At 49.6% G+C, this 20,211-nt stretch overlaps 1 protein-coding gene across 3 annotated transcripts in view; it reads right to left on the bottom strand.

Moving 5' to 3' along the window:
- MCRIP1 (MAPK regulated corepressor interacting protein 1) overlaps positions 1-20,211 on the bottom strand; it is a 35,887-nt gene that overhangs the window by 12,097 nt on the left and 3,579 nt on the right. For all 3 annotated transcript variants that reach the window (XM_068263218.1, XM_068263216.1, XM_068263217.1), the window contains exon 2: positions 805-859. In XM_068263218.1, coding sequence (XP_068119319.1) covers positions 805-812 — 8 coding nt within the window. In that variant the 5' untranslated portion in view covers positions 813-859. The remainder of the gene's footprint in view (positions 1-804; positions 860-20,211) is intronic.

The following is a 20,211-nucleotide window of genomic DNA, read 5'->3' as shown; positions in this document are numbered from 1 at the left end:
GATTCTGGGAGACCTCTCCTCTACCTCACTCTTCCCCCTAGTGCTGGTATGACGCAATCAGGAAAAGCCAGCACTAGGGGAAGAGTGAGGGAGAGGAGAAGACGCTGATCGCCGTGGCCGCCCTCGAATCAAGTGAAAGATGCAATCAGTAGGAGAAATAGAATAGGGACACGTGACTCGAAGGGCAGCCTCTGCACACAGTTTGAGAACCTCTGCTCTAGATGGTTTCCCTCTACCGAGGCAAGTACCCATTCAGGGTACCTTTTTCCCTCCAGGTTCCCTTTAAATTATGTGGCTTGTGGTGATCTGAGTGTCGGACACTGTAATCTAAAGGGGCTCACACTATGTCGGGCTAGATCCACCAACAGCACCTAATAACATAATCCAACAAAGGATTGGAAAGGGTTCAAGGTCTTCCATGGAAGGCAACCTAAAGTTAGAGGGATATGTAGAGGTTGCCACATTTATTTCCTTTTAAACGATGCATATTGCCTGGCTGACCTGCCGATCTTCTGCCTCTTATACTTTTAGTTATAGACCCTGAACAAGCATGCAGATCAGGTGCTCTGACTGAAGCATGACTGGATTAGCTGCATGCTTGTTTCAGGTGTGTGATTCAGACACTATTGCAGACAAATAGATCGGCAGGGCTGCCAGGCAAGTGGTATTGCTTAAAAGGAAAAAAATACGTCACCTTCGCTTTAGTTTCCCTTTAATCTGTGCAATACGTAGAGCTGAACTGCAGTGTTTGCTTATTTCTCAACAAAAAAATGGAATTCCACTTTAATATCCAGTACTGCTTACCTGGTCATTGCTGATCAGTCAGGGCAGTGCCAGGAGGCGATGTGTCCTGGGGAAACTGAAAAACAGAAGAAACAGTCAGCTCCTCGACAGCCCAGAGCACAAGAGCAGGCCCTCTCACACACTGCATTGTGGGAAAGAAAGCCGGCATTGTGTATCCCAAAACTACATAGGCAACACTAGAGGCCTGCCAAGATCCTACAACCTATAGCCCAGCACACACAGCAGCAGGCAGCCTCACACACTGCATTGTGGGAAAGAAAGCTGCAATTGTGTATCACAAAACTACACAGGCAACACTAGAGGCCTGCCAGGATCCTACAACCTATAGCCCAGCACACACACATAGCAGCACATGGCGAGAGCAGTCCGCCGCACACAATGCATTGTGGGAGATCGTGTATCCCAAAACTACACAGGCAACACTAGAGGGCTGCCAGGATCCTGCAACCTATAGCCCAGCACACATAGCAGCAGGCAGCCTCACACACTGCATTGTGGGAAAGAAAGCCGGCATTGTGTATCCCAAAACTACACAGGCAACACTAGAGGCCTGCCAGGATCCTACAACCTATAGCCCAGCACACACAGCAGCAGGCAGCCTCATGCACTGCATTGTGGAAGATTGTGTATCCCAAAACTACACAGGCAACACTAGAGGCCTGCCAGGATCCTACAACCTATAGCCCAGCACACACAGCAGCAGGCAGCCTCATGCACTGCATTGTGGAAGATTGTGTATCCCAAAACTACACAGGCAACACTAGAGGCCTGCCAGGATCCTGCAACCTATAGCCCAGCACACGGCGAGAGCAGGCTGCCTCACACACTGCATTGTGGGAGATTGTGTATCCCAAAACTACACAGGCAACACTAGAGGCCTGCCAGGATCCTACAACCTATAGCCCAGCACACATAGCAGCCTCACACACTGCATTGTGGGAGATTGTGTATCCCAAAACTACACAGGCAACACTAGAGGCCTGCCAGGATCCTACAACCTATAGCCCAGTACACACAGCAGCAGGCAGCCTCACACACTGCATTGTGGGAGATTGTGTATCCCAAAACTACACAGGCAACACTAGAGGCCTGCTAGAATCCTGCAACCTATAGCCCAGCACACATAGCAGCAGGCAGCCTCATGCACTGCATTGTGGGAAAGAAAGCCGGCATTGTGTATCCCAAAACTACACAGGCAACACTAGAGGCCTGCCAGGATCCTACAACCTATAGCCCAGCACACACAGCAGCAGGCTGCCTCACACACTGCATTGTGGGAGATTGTGTATCCCAAAACTACACAGGCAACACTAGAGGCCTGCCAGATCCTACAACCTATAGCCCAGCACACACACATAGCAGCACATGGCGAGAGCAGTCCGCCGCACACAATGCATTGTGGGAGATCGTGTATCACAAAACTACACAGGCAACACTAGAGGCCTGCCAGGATCCTGCAACCTATAGCCCAGCACACATAGCAGCAGGCAGCCTCACACACTGCATTGTGGGAAAGAAAGCCGGCATTGTGTATCCCAAAACTACACAGGCAACACTAGAGGCCTGCAAAGATCCTGCAACCTATAGCCCAGCACACACAGCAGCCTCACACACTGCATTGTGGGAGATTGTGTATCCCAAAACTACACAGGCAACACTAGAGGCCTGCCAGGATCCTACAACCTATAGCCCAGCACACACAGCAGCAGGCAGCCTCACACACGGCATTGTGGGAGATTGTGCATCCCAAAACTACACAGGCAACACTAGAGGCCTGCCAGGATCCTACAACCTATAGCCCAGCACACACAGCAGCATCACACACTGCATTGTGGGAGATTGTGTATCCCAAAACTACACAGGCAACACTAGAGGCCTGCCAGGATCCTACAACCTATAGCCCAGCACACACAGCAGCAGGCAGCCTCACACACGGCATTGTGGGAGATTGTGCATCCCAAAACTACACAGGCAACACTAGAGGCCTGCCAGGATCCTACAACCTATAGCCCAGCACACACAGCAGCAGGCAGCCTCACGCACTGCATTGTGGGAGATTGTGTATCCCAAAACTACACAGGCAACACTAGAGGCCTGCCAGGATCCTACAACCTATAGCCCAGTACACACAGCAGCAGGCTGCCTCACACACTGCATTGTGGGAGACTGTGCATCCCAAAACTACACAGGCAACACTAGAGGCCTGCCAGGATCCTACAACCTATAGCCCAGCACACACAGCAGCAGGCAGCCTCACGCACTGCATTGTGGGAGATTGTGTATCCCAAAACTACACAGGCAACACTAGAGGCCTGCCAGGATCCTACAACCTATAGCCCAGTACACACAGCAGCAGGCGGCCTCACACACTGCATTGTGGGAGATTGTGTATCCCAAAACTACACAGGCAACACTAGAGGCCTGCCAGGATCCTGCAACCTATAGCCCAGCACACATAGCAGCAGGCAGCCTCACACACTGCATTGTGGGAGATTGTGTATCCCAAAACTACACAGGCAACACTAGAGGCCTGCCAGGATCCTACAACCTATAGCCCAGTACACACAGCAGCAGGCAGCCTCACACACTGCATTGTGGGAGATTGTGTATCCCAAAACTACACAGGCAACACTAGAGGCCTGCTAGGATTCTGCAACCTATAGCCCAGCACACATAGCAGCAGGCAGCCTCATGCACTGCATTGTGGGAAAGAAAGCCGGCATTGTGTATCCCAAAACTACACAGGCAACACTAGAGGCCTGCCAGGATCCTACAACCTATAGCCCAGCACACACAGCAGCAGGCTGCCTCACACACTGCATTGTGGGAGATTGTGTATCCCAAAACTACACAGGCAACACTAGAGGCCTGCCAGGATCCTACAACCTATAGCCCAGCACACACACATAGCAGCACATGGCGAGAGCAGTCCGCCGCACACAATGCATTGTGGGAGATCGTGTATCACAAAACTACACAGGCAACACTAGAGGCCTGCCAGGATCCTGCAACCTATAGCCCAGCACACATAGCAGCAGGCAGCCTCACACACTGCATTGTGGGAAAGAAAGCCGGCATTGTGTATCCCAAAACTACACAGGCAACACTAGAGGCCTGCAAAGATCCTGCAACCTATAGCCCAGCACACACAGCAGCCTCACACACTGCATTGTGGGAGATTGTGTATCCCAAAACTACACAGGCCACACTAGAGGCCTGCCAGGATCCTACAACCTATAGCCCAGCACACACAGCAGCAGGCAGTCTCACACACGGCATTGTGGGAGATTGTGCATCCCAAAACTACACAGGCAACACTAGAGGCCTGCCAGGATCCTACAACCTATAGCCCAGCACACACAGCAGCCTCACACACTGCATTGTGGGAGATTGTGTATCCCAAAACTACACAGGCAACACTAGAGGCCTGCCAGGATCCTACAACCTATAGCCCAGTACACACAGCAGCAGGCAGCCTCACACACTGCATTGTGGGAGATTGTGTATCCCAAAACTACACAGGCAACACTAGAGGCCTGCTAGAATCCTGCAACCTATAGCCCAGCACACATAGCAGCAGGCAGCCTCATGCACTGCATTGTGGGAAAGAAAGCCGGCATTGTGTATCCCAAAACTACACAGGCAACACTAGAGGCCTGCCAGGATCCTACAACCTATAGCCCAGCACACACAGCAGCAGGCTGCCTCACACACTGCATTGTGGGAGATTGTGTATCCCAAAACTACACAGGCAACACTAGAGGCCTGCCAGGATCCTACAACCTATAGCCCAGCACACACACATAGCAGCACATGGCGAGAGCAGTCCGCCGCACACAATGCATTGTGGGAGATCGTGTATCACAAAACTACACAGGCAACACTAGAGGCCTGCCAGGATCCTGCAACCTATAGCCCAGCACACATAGCAGCAGGCAGCCTCACACACTGCATTGTGGGAAAGAAAGCCGGCATTGTGTATCCCAAAACTACACAGGCAACACTAGAGGCCTGCAAAGATCCTGCAACCTATAGCCCAGCACACACAGCAGCCTCACACACTGCATTGTGGGAGATTGTGTATCCCAAAACTACACAGGCAACACTAGAGGCCTGCCAGGATCCTACAACCTATAGCCCAGCACACACAGCAGCAGGCAGCCTCACACACGGCATTGTGGGAGATTGTGCATCCCAAAACTACACAGGCAACACTAGAGGCCTGCCAGGATCCTACAACCTATAGCCCAGCACACACAGCAGCCTCACACACTGCATTGTGGGAGATTGTGTATCCCAAAACTACACAGGCAACACTAGAGGCCTGCCAGGATCCTACAACCTATAGCCCAGCACACACAGCAGCAGGCAGCCTCACACACGGCATTGTGGGAGATTGTGCATCCCAAAACTACACAGGCAACACTAGAGGCCTGCCAGGATCCTACAACCTATAGCCCAGCACACACAGCAGCAGGCAGCCTCACGCACTGCATTGTGGGAGATTGTGTATCCCAAAACTACACAGGCAACACTAGAGGCCTGCCAGGATCCTACAACCTATAGCCCAGTACACACAGCAGCAGGCTGCCTCACACACTGCATTGTGGGAGACTGTGCATCCCAAAACTACACAGGCAACACTAGAGGCCTGCCAGGATCCTACAACCTATAGCCCAGCACACACAGCAGCAGGCAGCCTCACGCACTGCATTGTGGGAGATTGTGTATCCCAAAACTACACAGGCAACACTAGAGGCCTGCCAGGATCCTACAACCTATAGCCCAGTACACACAGCAGCAGGCGGCCTCACACACTGCATTGTGGGAGATTGTGTATCCCAAAACTACACAGGCAACACTAGAGGCCTGCCAGGATCCTGCAACCTATAGCCCAGCACACATAGCAGCAGGCAGCCTCACACACTGCATTGTGGGAGATTGTGTATCCCAAAACTACACAGGCAACACTAGAGGCCTGCCAGGATCCTACAACCTATAGCCCAGTACACACAGCAGCAGGCAGCCTCACACACTGCATTGTGGGAGATTGTGTATCCCAAAACTACACAGGCAACACTAGAGGCCTGCTAGGATTCTGCAACCTATAGCCCAGCACACATAGCAGCAGGCAGCCTCATGCACTGCATTGTGGGAAAGAAAGCCGGCATTGTGTATCCCAAAACTACACAGGCAACACTAGAGGCCTGCCAGGATCCTACAACCTATAGCCCAGCACACACAGCAGCAGGCTGCCTCACACACTGCATTGTGGGAGATTGTGTATCCCAAAACTACACAGGCAACACTAGAGGCCTGCCAGGATCCTACAACCTATAGCCCAGCACACACACATAGCAGCACATGGCGAGAGCAGTCCGCCGCACACAATGCATTGTGGGAGATCGTGTATCACAAAACTACACAGGCAACACTAGAGGCCTGCCAGGATCCTGCAACCTATAGCCCAGCACACATAGCAGCAGGCAGCCTCACACACTGCATTGTGGGAAAGAAAGCCGGCATTGTGTATCCCAAAACTACACAGGCAACACTAGAGGCCTGCAAAGATCCTGCAACCTATAGCCCAGCACACACAGCAGCCTCACACACTGCATTGTGGGAGATTGTGTATCCCAAAACTACACAGGCCACACTAGAGGCCTGCCAGGATCCTACAACCTATAGCCCAGCACACACAGCAGCAGGCAGTCTCACACACGGCATTGTGGGAGATTGTGCATCCCAAAACTACACAGGCAACACTAGAGGCCTGCCAGGATCCTACAACCTATAGCCCAGCACACACAGCAGCCTCACACACTGCATTGTGGGAGATTGTGTATCCCAAAACTACACAGGCAACACTAGAGGCCTGCCAGGATCCTACAACCTATAGCCCAGCACACACAGCAGCAGGCAGCCTCACACACGGCATTGTGGGAGATTGTGCATCCCAAAACTACACAGGCAACACTAGAGGCCTGCCAGGATCCTACAACCTATAGCCCAGCACACACAGCAGCAGGCAGCCTCACGCACTGCATTGTGGGAGATTGTGTATCCCAAAACTACACAGGCAACACTAGAGGCCTGCCAGGATCCTACAACCTATAGCCCAGTACACACAGCAGCAGGCTGCCTCACACACTGCATTGTGGGAGACTGTGCATCCCAAAACTACACAGGCAACACTAGAGGCCTGCCAGGATCCTACAACCTATAGCCCAGTACACACAGCAGCAGGCGGCCTCACACACTGCATTGTGGGAGATTGTGTATCCCAAAACTACACAGGCAACACTAGAGGCCTGCCAGGATCCTGCAACCTATAGCCCAGCACACATAGCAGCAGGCAGCCTCACACACTGCATTGTGGGAGATTGTGTATCCCAAAACTACACAGGCAACACTAGAGGCCTGCCAGGATCCTGCAACCTATAGCCCAGCACACACAGCAGCAGGCAGCCTCACACACTGCATTGTGGAAGATTGTGTATCCCAAAACTACACAGGCAACACTAGAGGCCTGCCAGGATCCTACAACCTATAGCCCAGCACACACAGCAGCAGGCTGCCTCACACACTGCATTGTGGGAGATTGTGTATCCCAAAACTACACAGGCAACACTAGAGGCCTGCCAGGATCCTGCAACCTATAGCCCAGCACACATAGCAGCAGGAAGTCTCACACACGGCATTGTGGGAGATTGTGCATCCCAAAACTACACAGGCAACACTAGAGGCCTGCCAGGATCCTGCAACCTATAGCCCAGCACACACAGCAGCAGGCAGCCTCGCACACTGCATTGTGGGAGATTGTGTATCCCAAAACTACACAGGCAACACTAGAGGCCTGCCAGGATCCTGCAACCTATAGCCCAGCACACATAGCAGCAGGCAGCCTCACAAACTGCATTGTGGGAGATTGTGTATCCCAAAACTACATAGGCAACACTAGAGGCCTGCCAGGATCCTGCAACCTATAGCCCAGCACACATAGCAGCAGGCAGCCTCACAAACTGCATTGTGGGAGATTGTGTATCCCAAAACTACATAGGCAACACTAGAGGCCTGCCAGGATCCTGCAACCTATAGCCCAGCACACACAGCAGCAGGCTGCCTCACACACTGCATTGTAGGAGATTGTGTATCACAAAACTACACAGGCAACACTAGAGGCCTCAAAAAAGTAATGGTACCGGCGCTAGCTAGAGTTAGGTATGGCACTTTAAGTGAATTTGCCCATGGCACTGCTCCTTCAACTGGGTGGTGCCAGAGTACTGATATGGGACATACAAAGGGACAAAAGAGCGCTCCGATGGTGCATTAACACTTTAATAAAATCACACGCATAAAATCAATGCACTTACAGTATATGTGCAGACCTGAAGAAGGCGTGGCTAAGCGCCAAAACGCGTTGTGACGTCAGACGGCTTGCCGAGAGGATTGTGAGCAGGCGGTTGTCCCTCTCTCCACCTGTCTCACCACTCGCACGGACCCTGTCAGCCCTGGCCAGGCACAGGACGTTGAGGGGACTCGCTGGTGGCCTCCCAAATGTGCAATACTTGCACATATACTGTAAGTGCATTGATTTTATGTGTGTGATTTTATTAAAGTGTTAACGCACCATCGGAATGCTCTTTTGTCCCTTTGTATGTAACACTAGAGGCCTGCCAAGATCCTGCAACCTATAGCCCAGCACACACAGCAGCAGGCAGCCTCACACACTGCATTGTGGGAGATGGTGTATCCCAAAACTACACAGGCAACACTAGAGGCCTGCCAGGATCCTACAACCTATAGCCCAGCACACACAGCAGCAGGCAGCCTCACACACTGCATTGTGGGAGATTGTGTATCCCAAAACTACACAGGCAACACTAGAGGCCTGCCAGGATCCTGCAACCTAGAGCCCAGCACACACAGCAGCAGGCAGCCTCACACACTGCATTGTGGGAGATGGTGTATCCCAAAACTACACAGGCAACACTAGAGGCCTGCCAGGATCCTGCAACCTATAGCCCAGCACACATAGCAGCAGGCAGCCTCATGCACTGCATTGTGGGAAAGAAAGCCGGCATTGTGTATCCCAAAACTACACAGGCAACACTAGAGGCCTGCCAGGATCCTACAACCTATAGCCCAGCACACACACATAGCAGCACATGGCGAGAGCAGTCCGCCGCACACAATGCATTGTGGGAGATCGTGTATCACAAAACTACACAGGCAATACTAAAGGCCTGCCAGGATCCTGCAACCTATAGCCCAGCACACATAGCAGCAGGCAGCCTCACACACTGCATTGTGGGAAAGAAAGCCGGCATTGTGTATCCCAAAACTACACAGGCAACACTAGAGGCCTGCAAAGATCCTGCAACCTATAGCCCAGCACACACAGCAGCAGGCAGCCTCACACACTGCATTGTGGGAGATTGTGTATCCCAAAACTACACAGGCAACACTAGAGGCCTGCCAGGATCCTACAACCTATAGCCCAGCACACACAGCAGCCTCACACACTGCATTGTGGGAGATTGTGTATCCCAAAACTACACAGGCAACACTAGAGGCCTGCCAGGATCCTACAACCTATAGCCCAGCACACACAGCAGCAGGCAGCCTCACGCACTGCATTGTGGGAGATTGTGTATCCCAAAACTACACAGGCAACACTAGAGGCCTGCCAGGATCCTGCAACCTATAGCCCAGCACACACAGCAGCAGGCAGCCTCACACACGGCATTGTGGGAGATTGTGCATCCCAAAACTACACAGGCAACACTAGAGGCCTGCCAGGATCCTACAACCTATAGCCCAGCACACACAGCAGCAGGCAGCCTCACGCACTGCATTGTGGGAGATTGTGTATCCCAAAACTACACAGGCAACACTAGAGGCCTGCCAGGATCCTGCAACCTATAGCCCAGCACACATAGCAGCAGGCAGCCTCACACACTGCATTGTGGGAGATTATGTATCCCAAAACTACACAGGCAACACTAGAGGCCTGCCAGGATCCTGCAACCTATAGCCCAGCACACACAGCAGCAGGCAGCCTCACACACTGCCAGTGTTCTCCCCAGAATTTTTTTCCAGCCGGGTGGCATGAAATAGTAGCCGGGTGGCATGAAAAAGTAGCCGGGTGGGTTGATATGAAAATGCAGGGCAACCCTGCTTACAGCATAGGAGGAGGTGAGGAGGTGAGCCGATGACAGCCGGGTGGTCACCAAATCTAGCCGGGTGGAGTACCCGGCTAAAAGTGCCTGGGGAGAACACTGCACTGCATTGTGGGAGATTGTGTATCCCAAAACTACACAGGCAACACTAGAGGCCTGCCAGGATCCTACAACCTATAGCCCAGCACACACACATAGCAGCACATGGCGAGAGCAGTCCGCCGCACACAATGCATTGTGGGAGATCGTGTATCACAAAACTACACAGGCAACACTAGAGGCCTGCCAGGATCCTGCAACCTATAGCCCAGCACACACAGCAGCAGGCAGCCTCACACACTGCATTGTGGGAGATTGTGTATCCCAAAACTACACAGGCAACACTAGAGGCCTGCCAGGATCCTGCAACCTATAGCCCAGCACACATAGCAGCAGGAAGTCTCACACACTGCATTGTGGGAGATTGTGCATCCCAAAACTACACAGGCAACACTAGAGGCCTGCCAGGATCCTGCAACCTATAGCCCAGCACACATAGCAGCAGGCAGCCTCACAAACTGCATTGTGGGAGATTGTGTATCCCAAAACTACATAGGCAACACTAGAGGCCTGCCAGGATCCTGCAACCTATAGCCCAGCACACATAGCAGCAGGCAGCCTCACAAACTGCATTGTGGAAGATTGTGTATCCCAAAACTACACAGGCAACACTAGAGGCCTGCCAGGATCCTACAAATTATAGCCCAGCACACACACATAGCAGCACATGGCGAGAGCAGTCCGCCACACACAATGCATGGTGGAAGATCGTGTATCACAAAACTACACAGGCAACACTAGAGGCCTGCCAGGATCCTGCAACCTATAGCCCAGCACACACAGCAGCAGGCTGCCTCACACACTGCATTGTAGGAGATTGTGTATCACAAAACTACACAGGCAACACTAGAGGCCTCAAAAAAGTAATGGTACCGGCGCTAGCTAGAGTTAGGTATGGCACTTTAAGTGAATTTGCCCATGGCACTGCTCCTTCAACTGGGTGGTGCCAGAGTACTGATATGGGACATACAAAGGGACAAAAGAGCGCTCCGATGGTGCATTAACACTTTAATAAAATCACACGCATAAAATCAATGCACTTACAGTATATGTGCAGACCTGAAGAAGGCGTGGCTAAGCGCCAAAACGCGTTGTGACGTCAGACGGCTTGCCGAGAGGATTGTGAGCAGGCGGTTGTCCCTCTCTCCACCTGTCTCACCACTCGCACGGACCCTGTCAGCCCTGGCCAGGCACAGGACGTTGAGGGGACTCGCTGGTGGCCTCTTAAATGTGCAATACTTGCACATATACTGTAAGTGCATTGATTTTATGTGTGTGATTTTATTAAAGTGTTAACGCACGATCGGAATGCTCTTTTGTCCCTTTGTATGTAACACTAGAGGCCTGCCAAGATCCTGCAACCTATAGCCCAGCACACACAGCAGCAGGCAGCCTCACACACTGCATTGTGGGAGATTGTGTATCCCAAAACTACACAGGCAACACTAGAGGCCTGCCAGGATCCTGCAACCTAGAGCCCAGCACACACAGCAGCAGGCAGCCTCACACACTGCATTGTGGGAGATGGTGTATCCCAAAACTACATAGGCAACACTAGAGGCCTGCCAGGATCCTACAACCTGTAGCCCAGCACACACAGCAGCAGGCAGCCTCACACACTGCATTGTGGGAGATTGTGTATACCAAAACTACACAGGCAACACTAGAGGCCTGCCAGGATCCTGCAACCTAGAGCCCAGCACACACAGCAGCAGGCAGCCTCACACACTGCATTGTGGGAGATGGTGTATCCCAAAACTACATAGGCAACACTAGAGGCCTGCCAGGATCCTACAACCTGTAGCCCAGCACACACAGCAGCAGGCAGCCTCACACACTGCATTGTGGGAGATTGTGTATACCAAAACTACACAGGCAACACTAGAGGCCTGCCAGGATCCTGCAACCTATAGCCCAGCACACATAGCAGCAGGCAGCCTCATGCACTGCATTGTGGGAAAGAAAGCCGGCATTGTGTATCCCAAAACTACACAGGCAACACTAGAGGCCTGCCAGGATCCTACAACCTATAGCCCAGCACACACAGCAGCAGGCTGCCTCACACACTGCATTGTGGGAGATTGTGTATCCCAAAACTACACAGGCAACACTAGAGGCCTGCCAGGATCCTACAACCTATAGCCCAGCACACACACATAGCAGCACATGGCGAGAGCAGTCCGCCGCACACAATGCATTGTGGGAGATCGTGTATCACAAAACTACACAGGCAATACTAGAGGCCTGCCAGGATCCTGCAACCTATAGCCCAGCACACATAGCAGCAGGCAGCCTCACACACTGCATTGTGGGAAAGAAAGCCGGCATTGTGTATCCCAAAACTACACAGGCAACACTAGAGGCCTGCAAAGATCCTGCAACCTATAGCCCAGCACACACAGCAGCCTCACACACTGCATTGTGGGAGATTGTGTATCCCAAAACTACACAGGCAACACTAGAGGCCTGCCAGGATCCTACAAATTATAGCCCAGCACACACACATAGCAGCACATGGCGAGAGCAGTCCGCCACACACAATGCATGGTGGAAGATCGTGTATCACAAAACTACATAGGCAACACTAGAGGCCTGCCAGGATCCTGCAACCTATAGCCCAGCACACACAGCAGCAGGCAGCCTCACACACTGCATTGTAGGAGATTGTGTATCACAAAACTACACAGGCAACACTAGAGGCCTCAAAAAAGTAATGGTACCGGCGCTAGCTAGAGTTAGGTATGGCACTTTAAGTGAATTTGCCCATGGCACTGCTCCTTCAACTGGGTGGTGCCAGAGTACTGATATGGGACATACAAAGGGACAAAAGAGCGCTCCGATGGTGCATTAACACTTTAATAAAATCACACGCATAAAATCAATGCACTTACAGTATATGTGCAGACCTGAAGAAGGCGTGGCTAAGCGCCAAAACGCGTTGTGACGTCAGACGGCTTGCCGAGAGGATTGTGAGCAGGCGGTTGTCCCTCTCTCCACCTGTCTCACCACTCGCACGGACCCTGTCAGCCCTGGCCAGGCACAGGACGTTGAGGGGACTCGCTGGTGGCCTCTTAAATGTGCAATACTTGCACATATACTGTAAGTGCATTGATTTTATGTGTGTGATTTTATTAAAGTGTTAACGCACCATCGGAATGCTCTTTTGTCCCTTTGTATGTAACACTAGAGGCCTGCCAAGATCCTACAACCTATAGCCCAGTACACACAGCAGCAGGCAGCCTCACACACGGCATTGTGGGAGATTGTGCATCCCAAAACTACACAGGCAACACTAGAGGCCTGCCAGGATCCTGCAACCTATAGGCAGCCAGTAACTTTAGAGGCATCACGCTGGTATGACCGGCTGTGTAAGACGAGATCAAAACACCGCAGAGTGGTTCGGGCGGATCTGGCGTTTCATTACATGCAGCTGCTTTTGGCGGGTGGAGGAAGGAATGTGTTGCTGAGAAGTTTAGGAGGTTACATCACTGAACTATGAGTTACTAACCCCTCGAGAAAACTCTAAGGCCATTACATCATGCTGAGAGCTGGTGGTCATAACAACAGGAGTAAACAACAAGGTGTCTAAGGGACGGGAGAAGAGAAAATGCCCTCACATCACAGCCGACAGTCATAGCCTTCCCCATATGTCAAGTTCAGTGATTATTCCATCACAGTGCAGAGGAGATGCAGCGGTCACCTGTGAATGCTCTGCAGGTTCAAATTCAAACTCTGGATAGGCTATATCATAAAGCACAGGTTCCAAACTCAAGGGCTGTGCGGCGCATACCTACAGTGGTGTGAAAAACTATTTGCCCCCTTCCTGATTTCTTATTCTTTTGCATGTTTGTCACACTTAAATGTTTCTGCTCATCAAAAACCGTTAACTATTAGTCAAAGATAACATCATTGAACACAAAATGCAGTTTTAAATTATGGTTTTTATTATTTAGTGAGAAAAATAACTCAAAACCTACATGGCCCTGTGTGAAAAAGAAATTGCCCCCTGAACCTAATAACTGGTTGGGCCACCCTTAGCAGCAATAACTGCAATCAAGCGTTTGCGATAACTTGCAACGAGTCTTTTACAGCGCTCTGGAGGAATTTTGGCCCACTCATCTTTGCAGAATTGTTGTAATTCAGCTTTATTTGAGGGTTTTCTAGCATGAACCGCCTTTTTAAGGTCATGCCACAACATCTCAATAGGATTCAGGTCAGGACTTTGACTAGGCCACTCCAGAGTCTTCATTTTGTTTTTCTTCAGCCATTCAGAGGTGGATTTGCTGGTGTGTTTTGGGTCATTGTCCTGCTGCAGCACCCAAGATTGCTTCAGCTTGAGTTGACGAACAGATGGCCGGACATTCTCCTTCAGGATTTTTTGGTAGACAGTAGAATTCATGGTTCCATCTATCACAGCAAGCCTTCCAGGTCCTGAAGCAGCAAAACAACCCCAGACCATCACACTACCACCACCATATTTTACTGTTGGTATGATGTTCTTTTGCTGAAATGCTGTGTTACTTCTACGCCAGATGTAACGGGACACGCACCTTCCAAAAAGTTCAACTTTTATCTCGTCGGTCCACAAGGTATTTTCCCAAAAGTCTTGCCAATCATTGAGATGTTTTTTTAGCAAAATTGAGACGAGCCTTAATGTTCTTTTTGCTTAAAAGTGGTTTGCGCCTTGGATATCTGCCATGCAGACCGTTTTTGCCCAGTCTCTTTCTTATGTTGGAGTCGTGAACAATGACCTTAATTGAGGCAAGTGAGGCCTGCAGTTCTTTAGATGTTGTCCTGGGGTCTTTTGTGGCCTCTCGGATGAGTTTTCTCTGCTCTTTTGGGGTAATTTTGGTCGGCCAGCCACTCCTGGGAAGGTTCATCACTGTTCCATGTTTTTGCCATTTGTGGATAATGGCTCTCACTGTGGTTCACTGGAGTCCCAAAGCTTTAGAAATGGCTTTATAACCTTTACCAGACTAATAGATCTCAATTACAGTACTTTGTTCTCATTTGTTCCTGAATTTCTTTGGATCTTGGCATGATGTCTAGCTTTTGAGGTGCTTTTGGTCTACTTCTCTGTGTCAGATAGCTCCTATTTAAGTGATTTCTTGATTGAAACAGGTGTGGCAGTAATCAGGCCTGGGGGTGACTACAGAAATTGAACTCAGGTGTGATAAACCACAGTTAAGTTATTTTTTAACAAGGGGGGCAATCACTTTTTCACACAGGGCCATGTAGATTTGGAGGTTTTTTTTCTCACTAAATAATAAAAACCATCATTTAAAACTGCATTTTGTGTTCAATGATGTTATCTTTGACTAATAGTTAACGGTTTTTGATGAGCAGAAACATTTAAGTGTGACAAACATGCAAAAGAATAAGAAATCAGGAAGGGGGCAAATAGTTTTATACACCACTGTATGTTTCAGCCGCCAGGAGATTTGGGCAGAGGGTAAAGCCGATAAACAGCTCAGCCTGCTCCTGCAAAAGTCCCGGTGGCGTAAATTACAATTCCCCCTCCAGGCTGCCATGGATAGTGGGGAGAGATGTCATCTGGCTTCCAGGTTTTGCTGACGGCCGAATTACAATGTTTTTGTAGTAATTTGTGCTCCGTCTTTTAGCCCTAATTCCTAATTAGCTTATAGCCCTAATTCCTATTATAGCCTATGGTGGCGCTGGCTGCACCTAAACCTCCTGCGCTGTTTTTACAGCGCTCACTGTGGGCCTACTGCGGCCCTCCTTGCCATTTTATGTAACTCCTGTGAGCTTGAAATGTGCATCTCTGAATGCCAGCACACTGCCTTCCCATCTAGAGGAGCACACCGGTGACAGTGTTTCTGGCTGACAAATTGTCAGTCTGAGCCGGGGTGCAGGAACAACCCACGGGACCCCCCAGCAAAATTAGCACGGAGCCCCTCCTGGGATCAAACCGCCCTTGTTTGGCTGGTAAAACACACACACCTTACCCACCACATCCTCTCCCCAGCAGAGTAGTACAGCAGAGCAGTGGAATATTCCCCTGCTCCAGCGGTGCATTAGGTCTCTTCTGTTCTTCCTGGCAACTGCACGCTGTATACAGTACTTTCTTACCTCCAGCTCCCTATCAGGTGACGTAATCAGAGCCCGAGGTATGCAGCATAGAGCGTGTGGCTGTCAGGAAGATAAGAGGATCTCTGAAACCCAGAGCAGCACTGAAACTAATTTCACTGACTCCAGTAATGACACACTAAAGGTGTTCATACATCAATCGATTTTGGCGGCCAATCAACCAAGAGACAGAACCCTCTCTGATTGTAGAAGGATCTGTTGGGTGCCCTAAACTGCAGGCAGATTCATGAAAAACTTCAGCATGAAATCTTTCAGGAATTGGCCTTGTGATGCTGCCTCGTTTCTCCAAATGTTTGACCCCCACCCGGTGCCTGTGCATTAATACTTTACCTGTCACACCCACCCCCGGGTCTCCTCACATGGTTGCCGGAATTATACGGCAGCATGTGACGTCACACACACATCCCATGTGCAATACGCCGGTAACAATGTGGGGCACCAATGAGGAAGTACAGTGCGGACACAGCGGCGGACGGCGCAACAGGTATAAATGCACTTCTAACATTTGGCGGGACGCAGCCCGGGTTTCCATCATGTTCGTCTCTTGCAATTATCGCACACACCTTTACCTATCAAGGACATCGACCCAAGATTTCCCAGCATGTCTGATAGATACAATCAACCAATTTTGGGTGGAAATTGGTTGAAGCATTGACTGGGCATGCTCTTATCAAAACGGATGGTCTATCAGCCGCCAAGTCGACAGATGTATGGTTCACACATCCAATTTTGATTGGCCGATGACTGACCAATTTTATCACTGCCATGTAGAATGGGGCCCAACAGATTTTGAAAACTATGAACAGATTGTGTAGGGGAGCTCTCATACTACATGCAGTGTTCTCCCCAGGCTCTTTTAGCCAGTTGCTCCACCCGGCTAATTTTGGGGAGCACCCGGCTGCCATTGTCCCGCCTCCTCTGTTAGCAGAGTTGCACCGGCCCTGCACTCCCCCATCACGCCCCACCCGGCTACTTTTTCATGCCACCCGGCTGGAAAAAAATTCTGGGGAGAACACTGTACATGGAAGTGGTAAAATTGGCCAATCAAATACGAATGTCTGTATACACTCTAAAGGTGGCCTTACACTACTCAATTGCCCAGTTCGATTCAGTTATTTTATTTGATTGGAAGAGAATTATTTTCCATTCACTCGATCGATGGAAACTGGCCATTAGTAAATGAATTCACTTGATTGGGAAGGATGGAAAATTTTGATCGTAAAGGAATTGGTGACTGTTCACATGATTTCGATCGACACAGAATTGATATTTGGTTTCAGAGCATGGAGACACAATGCTTGATTCGTGAAGGAGAATCTCACAGGATCTTGCTTGGAGTGGGTGGGTCACTAATCGTTTGACTTTTGTTGAACCACAATGGGCTCTATTCACAATTAGGCATGCGGTAAAGGATTTTTTACCACCAAACTACTGTCAATGGTAATGTCTGCATTTTTTTCCACATTCACTCAAATTTTTCTGCATGTTTTCCGCATGAGGGTATATTGTGGGAAAAAAAAGTGCGGTAACAGGCATTAAACTTGTAATAAACATGCGGGAAAAAAAGTTGCATTTAAAAATTTGGCCCCAAAAAAGTCCAGCAAAGACACTAAAGCCTCCATAAAACTCAGTTTTTATTGCAGATTAATGTTTAGCATGAATGCCCTTCCTAAAACACTGCATCCCCTAGGCTGATCTCGCAATTAAAACCCCTGAACTCCCGGGGGAAAAAATCCACGACTTTCCTGGTCGTGGATTTGCTGCCCGAGGAGGCAGAGCTTTAGGCTGTAGCTCTGCCTCCATGCGCATCAATCTGCGCTGATCGCCGCCTCTTTCCCGCCCCTCTCAGTGAAAGAAGACTGAGAGGGGCGGGGAGAGGCGTGTAGAGGCAGAGCTACAGCCCAAAGCCCTGCCCAAATCTCCCCCCCCCCCCCCCCCCCCCGGGAATTCGGAGGCTTTAATTGCAAGATCAGCCGCAGGGATGCAGCAATTTAGGAAGGGTATTCATGCTAAACATTAATCTGCAATAAAAACAGAGTTTTATGCAGGGCTGTGGAGTCGGAGTCGTGGAGTCGGAGTCGTGGAGTCAGGCAATTTTGGGTGCCTGGAGTCGGAGTCGGGAAAAAATACACCGACTCCGACTCCTAATGAATTTAAACTGTAATTGAAATAGAAAATATGATAAAATGTTCTATTTCTCAGATAATAGTCATCAATAATTTATACATACAGTAATAGCTGTGCTTAGTCCACAAAAATGAGATAAACCAATCAAAATTAGTTACTTGTGCTGCTTCAATAAAGCAGTCCCTGCATTTTTAAAGGAGTCATCAGGCAAAAAAAAAAATGAGTTTCACTTACCTGGGGCTTCTACCAGCCCCATGCAGCCATCCTGTGCCCTCGTAGTCACTCACTGCTGCTCTGGTCCCCCTTCGTCAGCTCGTTTCATTTTTTTTACGCGTTGAACCTCTAACGCGGAAAAATGTATGTGTTCCTGCACCAGCGGGAATGCATAAAAATGTACGCAATGCGGCCAGCCGACCCCGAGGTCGGCAAAAACTAAACGAGCTGACTGAGGGGGACCAGAGCAGCAGTGAGTGACTACGAAAAGCCCCAGGTAAGTGAAACACTTTTTTTTTTTTTTTTTTTTTGCCTGACGACTCCTTTAAAGTCAGATATACACATCTGATTATGACTGTATATATGATGTGTACACAGGAATCTCTTATATATACTACATACCATCTATGCTGTAAGTATAAAGCCTTATGTGTAGCAGTGTCACTAACAGAGATGGTCAATGAGATGGAAATAATTCTGCGTTGATTCTGATTTATGCAAATGAACGCACGTTCTTTGCTCATGAAATCAAATAATTTGATATGTTGTTAAAATTTGGTTTGGTGAATATGAATTAAATGGTACCTGAGAAGGATGAAAAGAAAAGTTTTATACATACCTGGGGCTTCCTCCAGCCCCCTTCAGGCTAATCAGTCCCTCGCTGTCCTCCACCACCTGAATCTTCTGCTATGTGCGGAGTGTGTGCATGCGCACTACGCCAGACTGGCTCAAGTACCTGGACTCATAGCAGAAGATCCAGGTGGCGGAGGAGGACAGCGAGGGACTGATTAGCCTGAAGGGGGCTGAAGGAAGCCCCAGGTATGTATAAAACTTTAATTTCATCTGTCTCAGGTTTACTTTGTTACACAGTAGTACTATACTCTACATATGCACTCTCCACATAGCTGCAGGGAATCCACTGAGAATGCTGTGCACATGGATTGTGAGCACAGAGGTGTTGTCTATCACCCATAAACCTGGTTCAGATTGTGCATGAAGAATGTGTAATAGAGGAAGAATCTCCTCATTCCCCTGCAGAGTACCTGCACATCACTCTTACATGTACCCACAGTTACATTGCCTAGGGCCTGATAGATGTTCTCTGTTCCGGTCTGTACCTTTTACAAGTACTCTTACCAAGGACTAGTTTTAGTCTATGACTAAAGGGAATAAATATGGCAGTCTCCATATCCTTCTCACTTCAGTTGTCTTTTAAAATTCCTAAGCGTTGGCAGTTAAGAGACGAATTTCATGTTACATACATTCAATCAACAAGATTGTAATATGCAAATTAGAGGAGTCGGGAGTCGAGGAGTTGGTGGAATCCTAAACTGAGGAGTCCACAGCCCTGGTTTTATGGAGGCTTCAGTGCCTCTTTAAGCCTCAGACTCCATTTAAAGAGACTCTGTAACAAATTTGTGAGCCTTATTTCTTCTGTCCGAAGTTCCTATACTTGTTCTAATGTGGTCTGTCTTACTGCAGCCTTTCCTACTTGCACTGTCTCTGTAATAAATCGTATCTCCTTTCCTCTGTCGTGTCTGTCGGCAAGAGGCTGGAATGTGTGGAATGTGCAGCACTGCTTGTCATTGGCAGAAGCTTTACACACCCCCTTCAAGCTCTGCATGAGTCACACAGTAAGCTAGTTCTCAGCCTATGATACTGTGGTTAGAAGCCAGTC

This window comes from Hyperolius riggenbachi, chromosome 12 (assembly GCF_040937935.1).
Source record: "Hyperolius riggenbachi isolate aHypRig1 chromosome 12, aHypRig1.pri, whole genome shotgun sequence".
Lineage (NCBI taxonomy): Eukaryota > Metazoa > Chordata > Amphibia > Anura > Hyperoliidae > Hyperolius > Hyperolius riggenbachi.
The sequence above is the reverse complement of the archived record's forward strand: the minus strand, read 5'-3'. Positions and strand labels throughout refer to the sequence as shown.